Genomic DNA, 15,139 nt, shown 5'->3' with positions numbered 1-15,139 from the left:
AGTAAATTTAGGCAAAATACAGAAATGACCATAAATATTTTGGGATCAACTAGTTCATAATTGCTCAGAGATACAATATTACAACAAAAGAAATAAATTTAAAAAAATCTTTTCAAAACTGTTGAAGTTGTGTAATCTTCTCATTGTTGTGGTAAATATAAATCTAGAAATGAAGAAATATTTCACAAAAATACTTTGAACAAATCTATACTTTGTGCTTTATAGAGATAAAGAAGAGAAACTTACATTTTATATCCAAATCGAGTTCCTTTGAATGGTTATCAAATTCACTTTTACCCGGAAAATATGCAACACACTGTAATTCCTTAAAATACTTATTAAGGGTTAATGTCAGTTCTGATGATAAAGTGCTCAGCTTTCCTGATTTGCTTGACTTGTTTGAAATATACTTTGTAACATTTTTTTGAGTTCCATCATTCTTAGTAATCAACCAAAAGACTGAAAATTCAGGGTTGGTGTCTTTAATAAGGCATTCATAACTTTTGTTCTGATTTTCCACAGGAACTGTGTTAGAAATACTCTTGATTGTGACTGATTTTGGTAAAACTGAAATAGGAAAAGTGACAAAAATTATATTGAGAAATGAATGGAATGTGTGTGTGTGTGTGTGTGTGTGTGTTTTGAAAATATGTATATATATGTATATTTATTTCTGATGGAGAAGGGAACTGTGATAATAGTAATCTCATGAATATTGTTTATATATTTTTAGTTAGATGAAAAATAAAACAGGCTATTGTATGTTTATGAGTTCTGCCAAATGCAAGCTTTCTCTTCAGGTACATGATGCTGCTGTCCCCCATTCCAGGGTCTCACAGGCCCACACCTTCCACACCCTCAGAGTTTGGATACTTAATATCAATAATCAGGTGTTGCACAATACTCACTGTTTGATCTAACTTAGCAAACCATCATATATATGGACCAACTGGAATACACTCTTATGCTATTTTTTCTTCGGATATGCAGATGACATTTTCAAGCTCAACTCTTTCCATGGTGAGACTGACAGAGTAATTTTGCCACACAAAGTAGAAGCCAAGAAGATGTTCTGATAAACAGCTTTGTTTTCCAACCTAAAACACATCTAAAACCTCTTTTAACAGCACAAATTATAATTACTTTATTATTTCATTATCTATGCATATAAACACGGTTTAGTCTTCCACACCATATGTTAGAAAAAACTAAAGATCCCGACATTCAATCCAATTCTCCTTCTCTTTCATGCTCATTTATTATTGTTTTTCATTCATTTATCTAATTTTGTCACAGTTTGGCTGACCAAAACCTGTTCGTTATAGCTCTAGTTAAAAATGCAAATGTCCAATTCTATCTTCTTCTTCTTCTTATCATCATCAATCTTTCACACCAACAGCCAAAGTGTTTGTTGCTTCGCAGTGTTATTCACCAGGCAGTTTGTTATGATGGCAAGTTAAATCCATTCCATTTGATCAATTATATTTCTCTAAATTCCAAAAATTCCATCTCGTCATGTTCTGTCTTCGCCCAGCCTAACTATGGACTCTCTCTCTCTCTCCCTCTCTCTCTCTCTCTCAGTTCCGTTAACCACTTGCTTCTCCCAACACGACATTACCTCCGCTCTCCCAACCCCACCCTATATAAAGTAGCGCCATTCAGATTCTGCTACCTCACATTTTAATATCTTGCCACACAAAGTAGAACCCAAGAAAACGTTCAGATAAGCAACTCTGTTTTCCAACCTAAAACACACCTAAAACCCCCTTTTTTTTAGCGCAAATTATAATTACTTTGTTATCTCATTATCTATCTATGTAAATACAGTTTCTTCTTCCATACCATATGCTAGCGAAAACTTAAGATCCCTATGTTCAATGCAATTCTCCCTCTTTCTCTCTTCTCTTTCATGCTCATTTATTATTGTTATTATAATGGAGATTTTAATGGGCATGTTGAGCGGGAATCGGGTATCTTCACTGGTGTACACAGGGGCCATGGTATTGGTTCCTGAAACAACGAAGGAACTAGGCTACCGGAGTTCTTTTAATCTGCAACACTAACTTCAGCAAACCAAACAGCCACCTGATAACCTATCAATCAGGTGACTCTGCTAGCCAGATTGTTTTCATCCTCACCAGACAGTGGGATGCAGGGTTGCTCTTAAATACAAAGATCCTCCCGGGTGAAGAATGTACTCCCCAGCATAGGTTAGTCATAAGTGACTTTAGGCTCGAGGCCAGAAGGTTACCAAGAAGCAGACCAATCTAAAATGAAGGATTTGGAAGCTAAAGAACCCTTTAAATGGTCAGAGATTTAGGGACATCCTCATCAAGAAATTTGATGAGAGGGAAGAAGAACTACAGTCCTAAAACAAAGAAGGTAGCTGGAAATTCCCACAGGACAGTTTGCTGAGTGCCACAGACCAAGTCTGCGGATGGTGCAAAGTCCCTTCCAGACCTAGAGTTACGTGGTGATGGAATAGTACGGTAGACAAAGCCATTATACTAAAGAAACAGGCCTGGAAAGCCTGGGAGGGTGCATGTAGCAGAGAACCATTAGTAAGGGGAGAGAGTCTGCTTATATGAGAGTCAGTTCGGTTTTGTTCAGGGTAGAAGCACCACTGATGCTATATTCTTGGTTTGACAACTGCAGGAGAAATACCTAGCTAAAGATAGACCCTTGTACTTAGCTTTTGTGGACTTGGAGAAAGCCTTTGACAGGGTTCCCTGATCCCTTATCTGGTGGGCGATATGGAAATTGGAGATTGATGAATGGTTAATAAGAGCTGTACAGGCCCTATACCGAGAGGCCGTTAGTAAGGGGAGAGAGTCTGATTAGATGAGATGCAGTTCGGTTTTGTGCCAGGTAGAAGCACCACTGATGCCATATTCCTGGTTTGACAACTGCATGAGAAATACCTAGTTAAAGATAAACCCATATACTTAGCATTTGTGGACTTGGAGAAAGCCTTCGACAGGGTCCCTCGATCCCTTATTTGGTGGGTGATGTAGAAACTGGGGACTGATGATGGTTAATAAGGGCTGTACAGGCCCTATACAGACAGGTCGTTAGTATGGTTACGATTGGCAATTAGTGAAGAATTCCGTGTAGAATTAGGAGTCCATCAAGGTTCAGCCCTCAGCCCCCTTTTATTTATCATAGTCCTCTAGGCAATAACAGGGGAATTCAAGATGGGTTGCCCTTGGGAGCTCCTCTATGCTGATGACCTGGCTTTCATAGCAGAATTACTACCAGAACTAGAAAAGAAATTTCAGGTGTGGAAGTAATGTTTAGAATCAAAAGGCCTTAGAGTCAATGTAGCAAAGACCAAAGTTCAAGTAAGTAGGAAGGCGAACACATCACACACCGCCTCAGGTGGCCCTGCTCAATCTGTAGAAAAGGTGTAGGTAGAAACTCTATAGGATGTACCCAGTGTAAGCTATGGACACATAAGAGGTGCAGCAACATCATAGTAAGATTAACTGAGTAGATAGCTTTCATGTGCGGCAGATGCACAGGGGCAATAGACACCACAGATACTCAGAAAACAGATTCCATCACACTCCAGGGGAAGAAACTAGAAGTAGTTGATAGCTTCCACTACCTAGGTGATCAAGTCTGTAGTGGGAAGGGAGGTGGGTGCTCAGAGAGTGTTACCACTAGAATAAAAATAAGCTGGCCAAAGTTAAGAAAGCTTCTACCCCTACTGGTGACAAAGGGCCTCTCACTCAGAGTGAAAGGTAGATTGTACGATGCATGTGTGCAAACAGCCATGCTTCACAGCAGTGAATCATGGGCTGTGACTGCGGAGGACATGTGTAGGCTCGAGAGAAACAAAGCTACCATGATCCACTGGATGCATAATGTCAGAGTGCACACACGATAGAGTGTAAGCGCCCTGAGAGAAATGTTGGACATAAGAAGCATTGATTGTGGCATACAAGAGAGACGTTTGCACTGGTATGGTCATGTACTACGGATAGATGAGGAGAGATGTGTGAAGAAGTGCCACTTCCAAACAGTTGAAGGAATCCAGGGTAGAGGTAGATTAAGGAAGACAGAATGAGGTGGTCAAGCATGACCTTTGAATGTTGGGGCCCACAGAGGCAATGACAAAAGACCGAGATCTCTGGAGGTATGCTCTGACTGTGAAGACCTGGCAAATAAAGTGAATTCACACCTGTATCCTACATCAGTTTCGCATAACCAGCCCCAGCCCATTCAAAAGTACCTTGGATTGTAGGGTGACCTGCTGTGCTTGAGGAGTATATCAACATCAAAATGAAAATCAAATGGAAATTGTAGTTGTGATACCCATGCTGGTGGCACATAAAAAGCACCAACCGATTGTAGCCGTTGCCAGCCTCCTCTGGCCCCTGTGCTGGTGGCACGTAAAATTTACCCACTACACTCATGGGATTGTTGGCATTAGGAAGGGCATCCAGCTGTAGAAACACTGCCAGATCAGACTGGAACATGGTGCAGCCTCCTGGCTTCCCAGACCCCAATCGAACCATCCAACCCATGCTAGCATGGAAAAACCAACATTAAACGATGATGATGATGATGATGATTCATTTAATTTCGTCACAGTTTCACTGACTGAAACCTGTTAGTTATAGCTTTTGTTAAGAATGCAAATGTCCAATTCCATCTCATTATTTTTATTAGTATTATTTTTATTATCATTGTTTTCATTATTATTATTCTTTCACACCGGCAGCCAGAATGTTTGCTGTTTCAAGCTGTGACTGCCCATCCCACCCCACCACCTATACTGGAAGTCTTTGTCCTCTGACCTCTATCGGATGTCTTTCCCCTAAACACCTCCAATGGCTTAAATGCTACCCCATCTTTACTTAGTGTTTAACTCCTATGAAATGTAGTGATTATGTAGGACATAAAATGATGGTGTAGTGTTTGCAGGTAGGAGTCTATTGTATGTTTATAGTTCTGTCAAATGCGAGCTTTCTTTTCAGGCACATGATGCTGCTGTCCCCCACCCCAGGGTCTCGCAGGCCCATACCTTCCACAACCTCAGAGTTGGTACACTTAATATTGGCACATTAAAAGGTAGGGCTGGTGAGATTGTTGAAATGCTTGAATGGAGACGTGTAGATTTGTGCTGTATCCAAGTAGTAAGATTGGAGAGGAAGTTCTGCTAGGTTCCTCACAGCAAGGCAAAGAAGGTATAAGGTATAAGATTTTCTGGGAACACAACACTGATGGGGTCAGGGGTGTGGGTATACTTCTTGCGGACAAATGGGTTGATTAGGTAATCAAGGTAGTCAGAGACTATGACAGAATACTTAAGCTTAGATTAGTACCGCAACAGGATTAGCAACCATTATCTTGACTTATGCCCCTCAGCTGGGCTACCTGATGAACAGAAAGACCGATGTTATGATACCCTCTTACAGACTACAATATTGAACAAATGACAAGGACCTTCTCTTTGTGGCTGGCGACTTCAATGGGCATGTTGGACAACATCCAGGGGACTTCCATGGTGTGCATGGTGGTGCTATGGAGGGAACCAGGCTGCTGAAATTCTGTGATGCAATGATCTTATGATTTGTAATATTAATTCAGGAAACCTGCTAGTCACCTATTCACCTACGGGTCTAGCAGACACACTAGAGGTGCAGCAATATTACAGGAAGATTAACAGAGAAAGTAGTCTTTGTGTGTGGTAAATGTGCAGGTACAGAAAACAGACTCTCTCAAATGTTAGAAGGGTCTGTAGAAGTAATAGATAGTTTCTGTTACCTAGGTAACCAAGTTAGTAGTGAAGGAGGAAGCTCTGAAGGCATAGTTGTTAGAATAAGAACAGACTAGGCAATATCTAGAGAGCTGCTACCTTTGTTGGTAAAAAAGAGCTATGCTACATGGCTGTTGAAATATGGGTTCTGACTACAGAGGACATGCAAAGGCTTGAAGGAAATGAAGTCAGCCTATTCCACCGAATGGGTAATGTTAGCGTGCATATATGAGAGAGTGTAATTGATTTATGAGAAAATCTGGGTATAAGAGTATTGAAGAGAGAAGTATAGTATGGAAGAGAGAAGGCTACACTGTAATGGATGAGGACAGCTGCATAAAGAAGTTCTAATCTCTGTCTGTGCAGGAACCTATAAAGGGGTAAAAGCCAGAAAGACAAGGGACAAGCTGGTGAGAAATGATTTACAGAGGTAGACTCTCTTTGAGAAGATAACAAGGAGCAAGACTTCTGGTGATTTGTTGTGCTTGAGGAGACACATCAAGCTAAATAACATAATGGTCATCTATACATACAGGCATAACTTTTACAACCATAGCTCCACCTTCACATACACACATAATTCTATCCTCTGGCAAAATCCAACCACAATCCACCTCCCTAACAACCCTACCATCTGCTTCAGGCCTCTCTAGTTCTCACCATTACTTGTTATACCTTTAAATATCACCCCTCACCATTATTCTCTTTGGATAGGTCCCCCTCTCTCTCTCTCTGACTGTCCTTATCTTTCTCTCTTCTACTCCCACATTTGATACTAAGTTATTGCATATTTTCAAGTGCCATGCAATATTTTTAGGCTAATTAAGAAATCACACACAACAAAGTAGCAGATTCACAGACAAGTTTTGGTATTTTCAGAAGTTATCCTAGAAATGCTAATGTCAGTAAAATTTATGACATCACAGCAGCCATTCAATACAAAAACTAAAAGAACTTGTGTTGTTGGCCTTCCATTGTGAAATTCATGCTTATATCAATTCTATCCCACTTTCTCTTTCCTTATGTGGTTGAATGATTGAAATTTTCTTTATTTTCAATATCGATAGGCAAATACACAACAAACTGATACCAAACTAACTTCTCTCTCTTGCTCTATAAAAATATGCAGTTTTATTTCAGATCTGGATAAGATAATCTCAATATTTCATCTCTCTACTCACTGACAAATTATTTCAACTTAGATTGGTAATTTCATGGTGGAAATATTCTATCATGCAATATCCACTGAATCCATTTCTAATACCCACCCACTACTCAGTCACCATCAACTCTGCAAAAGTGACTCAAGCATATGTATAAATGCATTGTTTATATCTTTTATTACATTTTTTTGATTTTTGACCCATGAGCATGTACACAGAAGTAGGAACATATTTGTAATGTATGTGCATACACTTGAATGAAGGCTTTCCGGCACTGAAGGAAATTAAAACTGCAATTGTAACTTATTTTTTTTGACACTAAACACAAGGACCTGCGCCTCTAGGCATGTGACCCTAAAAAAATCTTTCTCTTTCATTAATTGAAAGCATTCTTCAAAACTCCTTAGTTTCTACGAATGAGCAGAGACAGGTCTGATCAATAATATCCGGACTGTTGCTATAGTAACAAAGCTACAGCATGCAGAGTGAGGATGCTTGGCACCTTTAACCTCCACTGTGTGCATGTGCACTAAGTTATGTTCTATGTTTCTAGCTCACTTCTACTGTTTACAGCAGTGTTTGGAAGTAATAGTGTGTAGTGTATGTTCATCACATTGACCTGCTCAGAAGCCTATGGCAAAATTTTAAAAAGTTTTCATCATTCCCCGACACAAACAAGGAGATTTTATGCACTAAAATCTCAGTGTCCTTTTGGTCAGCTGAAAGCAGTTTGGATGCAAAACAGTCTTTTGGTAAGATATATTGCACAACTTGGTAGATATGCGCCATACCCAATCTTCTGTGATAAGGACTGAACTGAACCATAATTAATCTATACATCTGATAACTCATGGATAGTGATTTGACAATTTCCCCTCACAGCTGCATGCCCATCTGCGCTGTTTTTCTCAGTTCTGCTGGTCGCAGGTGTCCCAGAACATTCATCATTATCAACATTTTTTTGGCCATCTTGGATACGTTTGAACCACTTGTACACTTGTGTGTGGATCATACACTCCTCTCCATACACTTTCTGCAGCTTTGCATAGGCTTCTGAGTAGGTATCGCCATGGCATCTTTCTCTGTTATGGTCAATGCGACGATCACACATTACTTTGAAGCACTGCTGTAAACAGCAGACGTATGCTAGAATGTTAAGACTTAGTGTAAATGCACAACAGAGGCCAAGGTCAGTCTGTGCCAAGCACTTCACTCTGCGTGCTTTAGCTTTGTTACTATGGCAAAAGTCCGGATACTTATTGATCAGACCTCATATGTTGTGTCCAAGAGGTACGATGAAGGGGAACCTCAGCTAGACTGCTTACAGGCAAAGGGGCACAGATACAAATTTTTCTGAGAGGGCAAGAAAGACAGACTAAGTAGTATGAGTATTCTATTAGCAGAGAAATGAAATATAAGGTGACTGAAGTAGTGTGATAGGATTGTTAAGCTAAGAATAACCTTGGTTGATGTAATTGTGTCAGTGATCTCTGCATATGTTCCACATCAAACTCACATACTCAGAAAGGCCACATCTGCAGACTACCTTGACAATGAAAGATGACAACATTCACATCATTGCAGGAGTCTTCAATTGACATGTTGGACAGCACTCCAATGAATTTCATGGTGAGCATGGAAGCTGTGGTTTTAGTTCCAGAACTGAGGAGGGGAGAAGATTACTGAAGTTTTGTGATGCTCATGGCTTACCAGTCTGCAACACCAAGTTCAGAAAACCTGCCAATCATATGATCACTTATCTAAAGATCCAGAGATGCAAGCCAATATAGAAAAGGATGTTGTAGAATCTCAAAGATCTTCCAAAAGGACAGAGATTTAGAGATGTTCTTAATGAAGCCTTTGATGAGAAGGGGGAAGAGATAGAGACATATAACATACAAGACAAATGGAAGTTCCTACGAGACAATCTACTAAGAGCAACAGACCAAATCTGTGGTTGTAGCAAAGCCTCTGCCAGGCCAAGGTGATGTGGTGGTGGACAGTGATGTTGACAGGGCCATAAAAGAGAAGAGATAGGTCTATAAAGAATGGGATAAAAGGGTGGGGGTAGCAATTAATCATATTAGAAAGCTAAAAGGGAAGCTAGACATCAGGTTTATCTAGCTAGAGTAGAAGCAGAAAAGAAGAGATTTGCCAATGTACTACAATGGGAAGATAAGAGATTTGAAGTGCTCGAATTACCAACAGAGTGTCAGTGAGAATCAAGATATTGTGCAAGTGTGTGCAATGGATAATGGTATGCTTACATTTAATGATGTCGACAAGAAAGAGGTGTGGAAAAGTTACTATGGAAAACTGTTGAATGTAGAGAATGAATGTGATAAAAGGCGTCTCCCTCATGTGAAACCAACAGAGGGAGTAGCTGTCCTAGTGGACAGTAGTATGGTAGATAAGGCAATTAAAAGCTAAGATGCTCAAAATATCTGGTAAGGTAGGATACGGGATAGTCACCTGCATATTTAACCAGGTCATTCAGGACGATGTAAATTCTAGTGTTTGGGGTAGCAGCATTATTGTTAGCTGCTACAACAGTAAGGGGGATGCTTTAGATAGAAGTAATTAATTATCAAACTCCTGGACCAGGTGATGAAAATTAGAGAGTTATAGCTCAGTTAATTAGGAGCATGATTAAGGTTAGATGAAATGCAGTTCAGTTTCATCTGATGGAGAAGCACTGCTGACACTATTTTCATAGTGAGACAACTGTAAGAGAAGTATTTAACTAAGAATAAACCATTATACTTGGCATTTGTTGATCTAGAGAAAGCCTTTGATAAAGTATCCCACTGTATGATATGGTGGGCTCTGAGGAGACTAGGGATAGACAAGTGGCTGGTGGAAGTTGTACAGACTATGTACAGAAACGCTGTCAATAAGGTAAGAGTTAACCATGAGTCCAGCAAAAAATTCATCAAGGCTCAGTCCTTAGTCTCCACCTTTTCATTATTGTCCTCCAGGCCATAACAGAGAAATTCAAGATCAGCAGCCCTTGGGACAACTATATACTGATGATCTTACCCACATAGCAGACTCCACATTAGAGCTAGAAGAGAAACTCCACTTGTTGAAGCAAAATCTGGAATCTAAGAACCTGTTGGATTAACTTAGTGAAGACTAAAGTCTCAGTAAGCAAGAAAACAGACGGGACCCTCCCTGCTTCAAGTAGGTGTCCCTGTTTGATTTCTGGGAAAAGTGTTGGTAAGAACTCTGTATGGTGTACCCGGTATAAGCTATGGACACACAAGAGGTGCAGTGGATTAACAGGAAGTTTATCAGAGAAGGTAATATTCATACACTGAAAAGCACAAGATCCATAAAAACTATAGAGACTTAGGAAATTGATTCTCTCAAAAGCCCTGGTGGCTCATTAGAGATAGTAGGACCAAGTTAGGAGTGGAGGAGGATGCACAGAGTGTGATAGCTAGAATAAGAATAGGGTGGAGGAAATTCAGAGAGCTGTTACGTTTGTTAGCTATGAAAGGCTTTTCTCTTCAAGTGAAAGGAAGATTGTATGGTGCGTGTACACAGACATTCTACATGCTAGTGAGATGTAGGCCCTGAATGCAGAGGACATGCAAAAGTTAGAGAGGAATGAGGCTGGAATGCTCTGTTGGATGTGTAATGCAAACATACATATTTGACAGAGTGCTAGTGTACTGAGACAGAAGTTAAGCTTAAGATGAATTAGATACTCTGTGCAAGGAAGAAGACTGCATTGGTTTTGTCCTGTGATGAACAATGATGCTGACACTCCATAAAAAAGTGCTAGTCTCCCTAAGTAAACAGAACACATTGAAATGGGACACTCAGGAAGACATGGGTACTAAAGACGACCTCAGGATGCGAAACTTTTCGGGTAAGATGACAAAGGACTGAAATGCTTGGTACCTTGGTGTACTGAAGAAGCCCCATGCTCCACAGTAGAATTGTTAATACTTGTCCTTCTGGTGAAGAGAATTGGCCTGCAGGAGTCCTGTGCCAGTGCCATGTAAAATTACCCAGGACACTCTGTGGTTGGCACTAGAAAGGACATCCAGCCATAGTAACCATGCCATATTAGACTAGAGCCTGGTGCAGCTCTCCAGCTCTGGTCAAACTGTCCAACCCATGCCAGCATGAGTCTTTTTGAAGTGAACTTAGTAGAGACTCAGTATCTGAACTGAGAGCTGTAAGTCAGATACAGGAATAAAGGCTATAAAGACAAGGAAATCCCCTGGTTATTCAGGAATTACCACAATCATCTTCATCATTATCACCGTTTAATGTCCATTTATCATGCTGGAATGGGTCAGATGTGTCTTTTACATGGCACTCGGTATGGTTAATCAGGTTGTCCACGAAAGTATCATGCCCAACAACTGCTACAAATGTAAAGGAAAGGGCTTAGACCGAAGTAATTAGAGGCATGATATTCCTGGAGCAGGTCATGAAAGTTACAGAAAACTGTCATAATTCAACTAATTCAGAAGATAGTTAACAAAGATGAGATGCAATTCGCTTTTGTCCCAGGGCAACTACTGCTGATGCTATCTTCTAAGTAAAGTAACTGCAGAAATATTTAGTCAAATATAAACCACTGTACTTAGGATATGTTGACATGGAAAGAACGTTTGACAGGGCTCGTCGTGCTCTCACTGGGTGGTCAGTATGGAAGTCAGCAATGAATATAGCAATAAATTTAGTGGGTAGGTAGGGGTTCACTAGGGGTTGATTCTCAGTCCCCACTTCTTCATCATAGTCCTTCAAGCAATAACAGAGGAGTTTAAGACTGGTTGCATGTGGGAAGCTCCTGTATCCTGACGATCTTCTTCTTATGGCTGGATTTACAGTAGCATTAAAAAAGGAATATCAGGGGTGGAAGCAATGCTTGGAATCATAAGGCCTTAACTAAGCATAGCCCAAAGACTTGGTATGCAGGAAAGCAAATACGTTAATAATCTCTTCAGGGAAATAGCCCAAAGACTTGGTATGCAGGAAAGCAAATAAGTTACTAATCTCTTCAGGGAAATAGCCCTGTTTGATATGTAGAAAAAGTGTAGATAGAAATTCCATACATTGTAGCCATTACAAGCTATAGACATAAAAGGTGTAGTCAAATCACAGAAAAGTTATAAGAGAAAGTACTCACTGTATTTGGCAGATGTGCAGATACAATAAATACTAAGAACACACAGGAAATAGATTTTCTCAAATGCTCAGGAGGACCCTTAGTGGTAGTAGATAATTTTTGTTACCTAGGTGACCTAATTAGTAATGAAAATGGATACCCTGAAAGCATAGTAGCTAGAATAATAACTGAGAAAAGCTCAGAAGGCTATTCTCTTGATTGTTAACAAGGGCTTCTTCCTCAGAGTGAAAGACAGATTGCACAAATGGCTATACAGCACAGTAGTGAAAAAAGGGCTGTGAATGCAGAGGACATGTGAAGGTTCGAAGGAATGAAGTAAGCATGCGCTGATGGATGTGCAATGTTGATGTAAATAAACAACAAAGCAGAAATGTGACGAGAGAAAAATTCAGTATAAGAGGTATCAGGTGTAGTGTGCAAGAGAGGAGACTGCTCTGGTACGGCTACACAAATGCATATGTGTAAGGACAGCAGCATAAAGAAGTGCCAGTTGCTACATGTGGATAGAACATGTGGAAGAGGAAGGCCTAGGAACGAACTGGTAAAAAGTGACTTTCAGAAGTTGAGCCTCACAGAAGAGATGGCTGGCTATTTGCCATCTTCCTAACACCCACTCCCTTCACCCATATTCACCTCTCACTGCATTCTCTTCCTCTTTATCTCCCACTTACCCTTTGCACTCTCATGATCTTATAAGCACACAATCTATCCCTGATGAATACCTCTCTTCTCCACAACACATCTTAACACTCCCTCCCTCCACCTGTATTCACTCTTCTTTTGCACTCTCATGAACTTAACTTCCCACTCATCCTCTCCAATCTAATTACCAACTACTTATAACCTGATGGTACTACAACATCCTCACCACACCTTTGCTTCTCTCTTTCATATTTCACCTGGAGTAGCCATGTATCTCCTCTACAGCAAGACACTTATTTCTGTCCCTCTCTTCATACTCTAACCTTTCATCATCTGGCACAAAGCCACCTCCCTCAATACTACTCCCCACTCATTTACGGAGTTATGTCTTGCAAGTTATTTGGTGACCTCACAACTGCCGTTGCCACATAAAGAACACCTGGTACAGTAAAGTGGTTGACATTAGGAAGAGCATCCAGCCATAAAACCATATCAAAACATACAGTAGGACTTGCAGTCTTCTGGCTTGCAACTCTTATTAAACCATCCACACCATACCAGCATGGAAAATGGACATTAAATGATATTGATGATGATGATGATGATGTATACATATACACATCTATGTATCTGAGTTGTGTCATCTTTGTATTTCTTTCTCACCACTTTACAACCAACTTAAATTTATTTGTAACCTGATGGGACTCCAACATATCTTAACTACCTTCTCTTCTCTCTCCTATTCCACGTGGGCATCCAGTGTAGTGGTTAAGAGTAAACTACTAACCCCAAAATTCCAAGTTCAATTCCAGTTAGTGTCTTGAATAAATAATAATAATAACAGTAATAACATTAACAAAAATACCTTAGGAATGAGAACCCAGGGTTGGGTTCAAAATTCCACCAGGACACCTGATGAGGGTTGGGGAGTAAATCAGCCGAAACGTGGTAACAAACAAGATGAGAATACATATCTGTACAATGTAAATAATGTAGAGAATAAAATCACACAATAAATAGAAAAAAATAATTACATACCAAATACTGTAATATTGAACATGCTTGTATGGAGACCAGTACTGCAAATAATGCTCATGTTGTCTTCATCTAAACTAATGCTGGTTATACTCAATGTGCAGATTTTCTCTTGGCAACTAGTTTCTTGACGGCTACCAAAATATTTAGGATAATTTTCGTTATTTATTCCATAGTATTTAGCAATAATTGTTCCATTTCCAGTAAACCAAAATCTTGAACTAGAACCAACATTGCATTTCAATGTGAATTTTTTATCCTTTATGGCATTTGGTGTTTCAAAACTTGGGTAAAGATTCCCATTGTCATCTAAAAGACAAATTATTACAAAATAAATCAAACATTATTCACTAAATGACAGAACATTTTAAATATAATAAAACAAAGCTATTTAACTCTAGTCCATGTATAAAAAGAAAAACAAAGAAAAAACAATAATATGGTACAAATATAACATGTAAAAAAAGATTTCTTTTATTCTGCAGAATACAAAACAAAATCAGCTAAAACACATTGGAAGATATTTTATGGTGTAACAGGTTAAGAAGAAAGGTTGTGAACAAGTATCACAGTAAATAAATAGCAAGTGACAACACAATCATCATCATCATCATCGTTTAATGTCTGTTTTCCATGCTGGCATGAGTTGGACAGTTTGATTGAGGACTGGCAAGCCAGTAGGCTGTACCAGGCACCAATCTGATCTAGCAAGATTTCTTCATCTGGATGCCCTTCCTAATGCTAACCACTCCAAGAGTGTAGTGGGTGCTTTTTATGTGCCACCAGCTGGGAGTCAGTCAGATAGCACTGGCATCGATCACGATTCGGATGGTGCTTTTTACCTACCACCGGCATGGGACCCAGTTGGGGGCACTGGCTTCAAGCACGTTTGGATGGTGCTTTTTACATACCATCAGTGCGGGACTCAGTTGGGGGGCATTTCTGGTTAATGCTTTTCATGATAACTCGGAGGTTTAGTAGTGTATTAATAAAAGGAAAACATCCCTCGCAAGAACATAATGTTACTTTCCAGTAGAATAATATTGACTAGTTACATAATTAATAATCAGCCTGTCAGATCTTACATGTGTTTTTGCAGGTATGCTAAAGAACAATAATAAACCTGAAGTGAAGAATAAGAATAGTGTATGAGTTTATTTGGCAAAAAAAGAAAAGAAAGAAAATAAAGATCATCCTCAAATATAACAATAGGTGCAGGAGTAGCTGTGTGGTAAGTAGCTTGCTTACAAACCACATAGTCCTGGGTTCAGTCCCACAGTGTGGCACCTTGGGCAAATGTCTTCTACTATAGCCTTGGGCCAACCAAAGCCTTGTGAGTGGAAACTGGAAGAAACCCATCATATATGTGTGTGTGTGTGTGTGTGT

The 15,139-nt window shown here is 39.7% G+C and overlaps 1 protein-coding gene across 1 annotated transcript in view; it reads right to left on the bottom strand.

Moving 5' to 3' along the window:
* The window catches only part of LOC115212246, a 64,889-nt gene extending 50,176 nt beyond the window's left edge, over positions 1–14,713 (bottom strand). Inside the window, exons 1-3 of the mRNA XM_029781084.1 lie at positions 14,665–14,713; positions 13,757–14,062; positions 247–567 (exon numbers count right to left, since the gene is read on the bottom strand). Of these exons, the coding sequence (XP_029636944.1) occupies positions 247–567; positions 13,757–14,062; positions 14,665–14,713 (676 nt within the window). The remainder of the gene's footprint in view (positions 1–246; positions 568–13,756; positions 14,063–14,664) is intronic.
* Between the last annotated feature and the right edge of the window lie 426 nt (positions 14,714–15,139).

Source organism: Octopus sinensis, linkage group LG5, assembly GCF_006345805.1.
Source record: "Octopus sinensis linkage group LG5, ASM634580v1, whole genome shotgun sequence".
Taxonomy (NCBI): Eukaryota; Metazoa; Mollusca; class Cephalopoda; order Octopoda; family Octopodidae; genus Octopus; species Octopus sinensis.
This window is presented reverse-complemented; position numbering and strand designations above follow the sequence as displayed.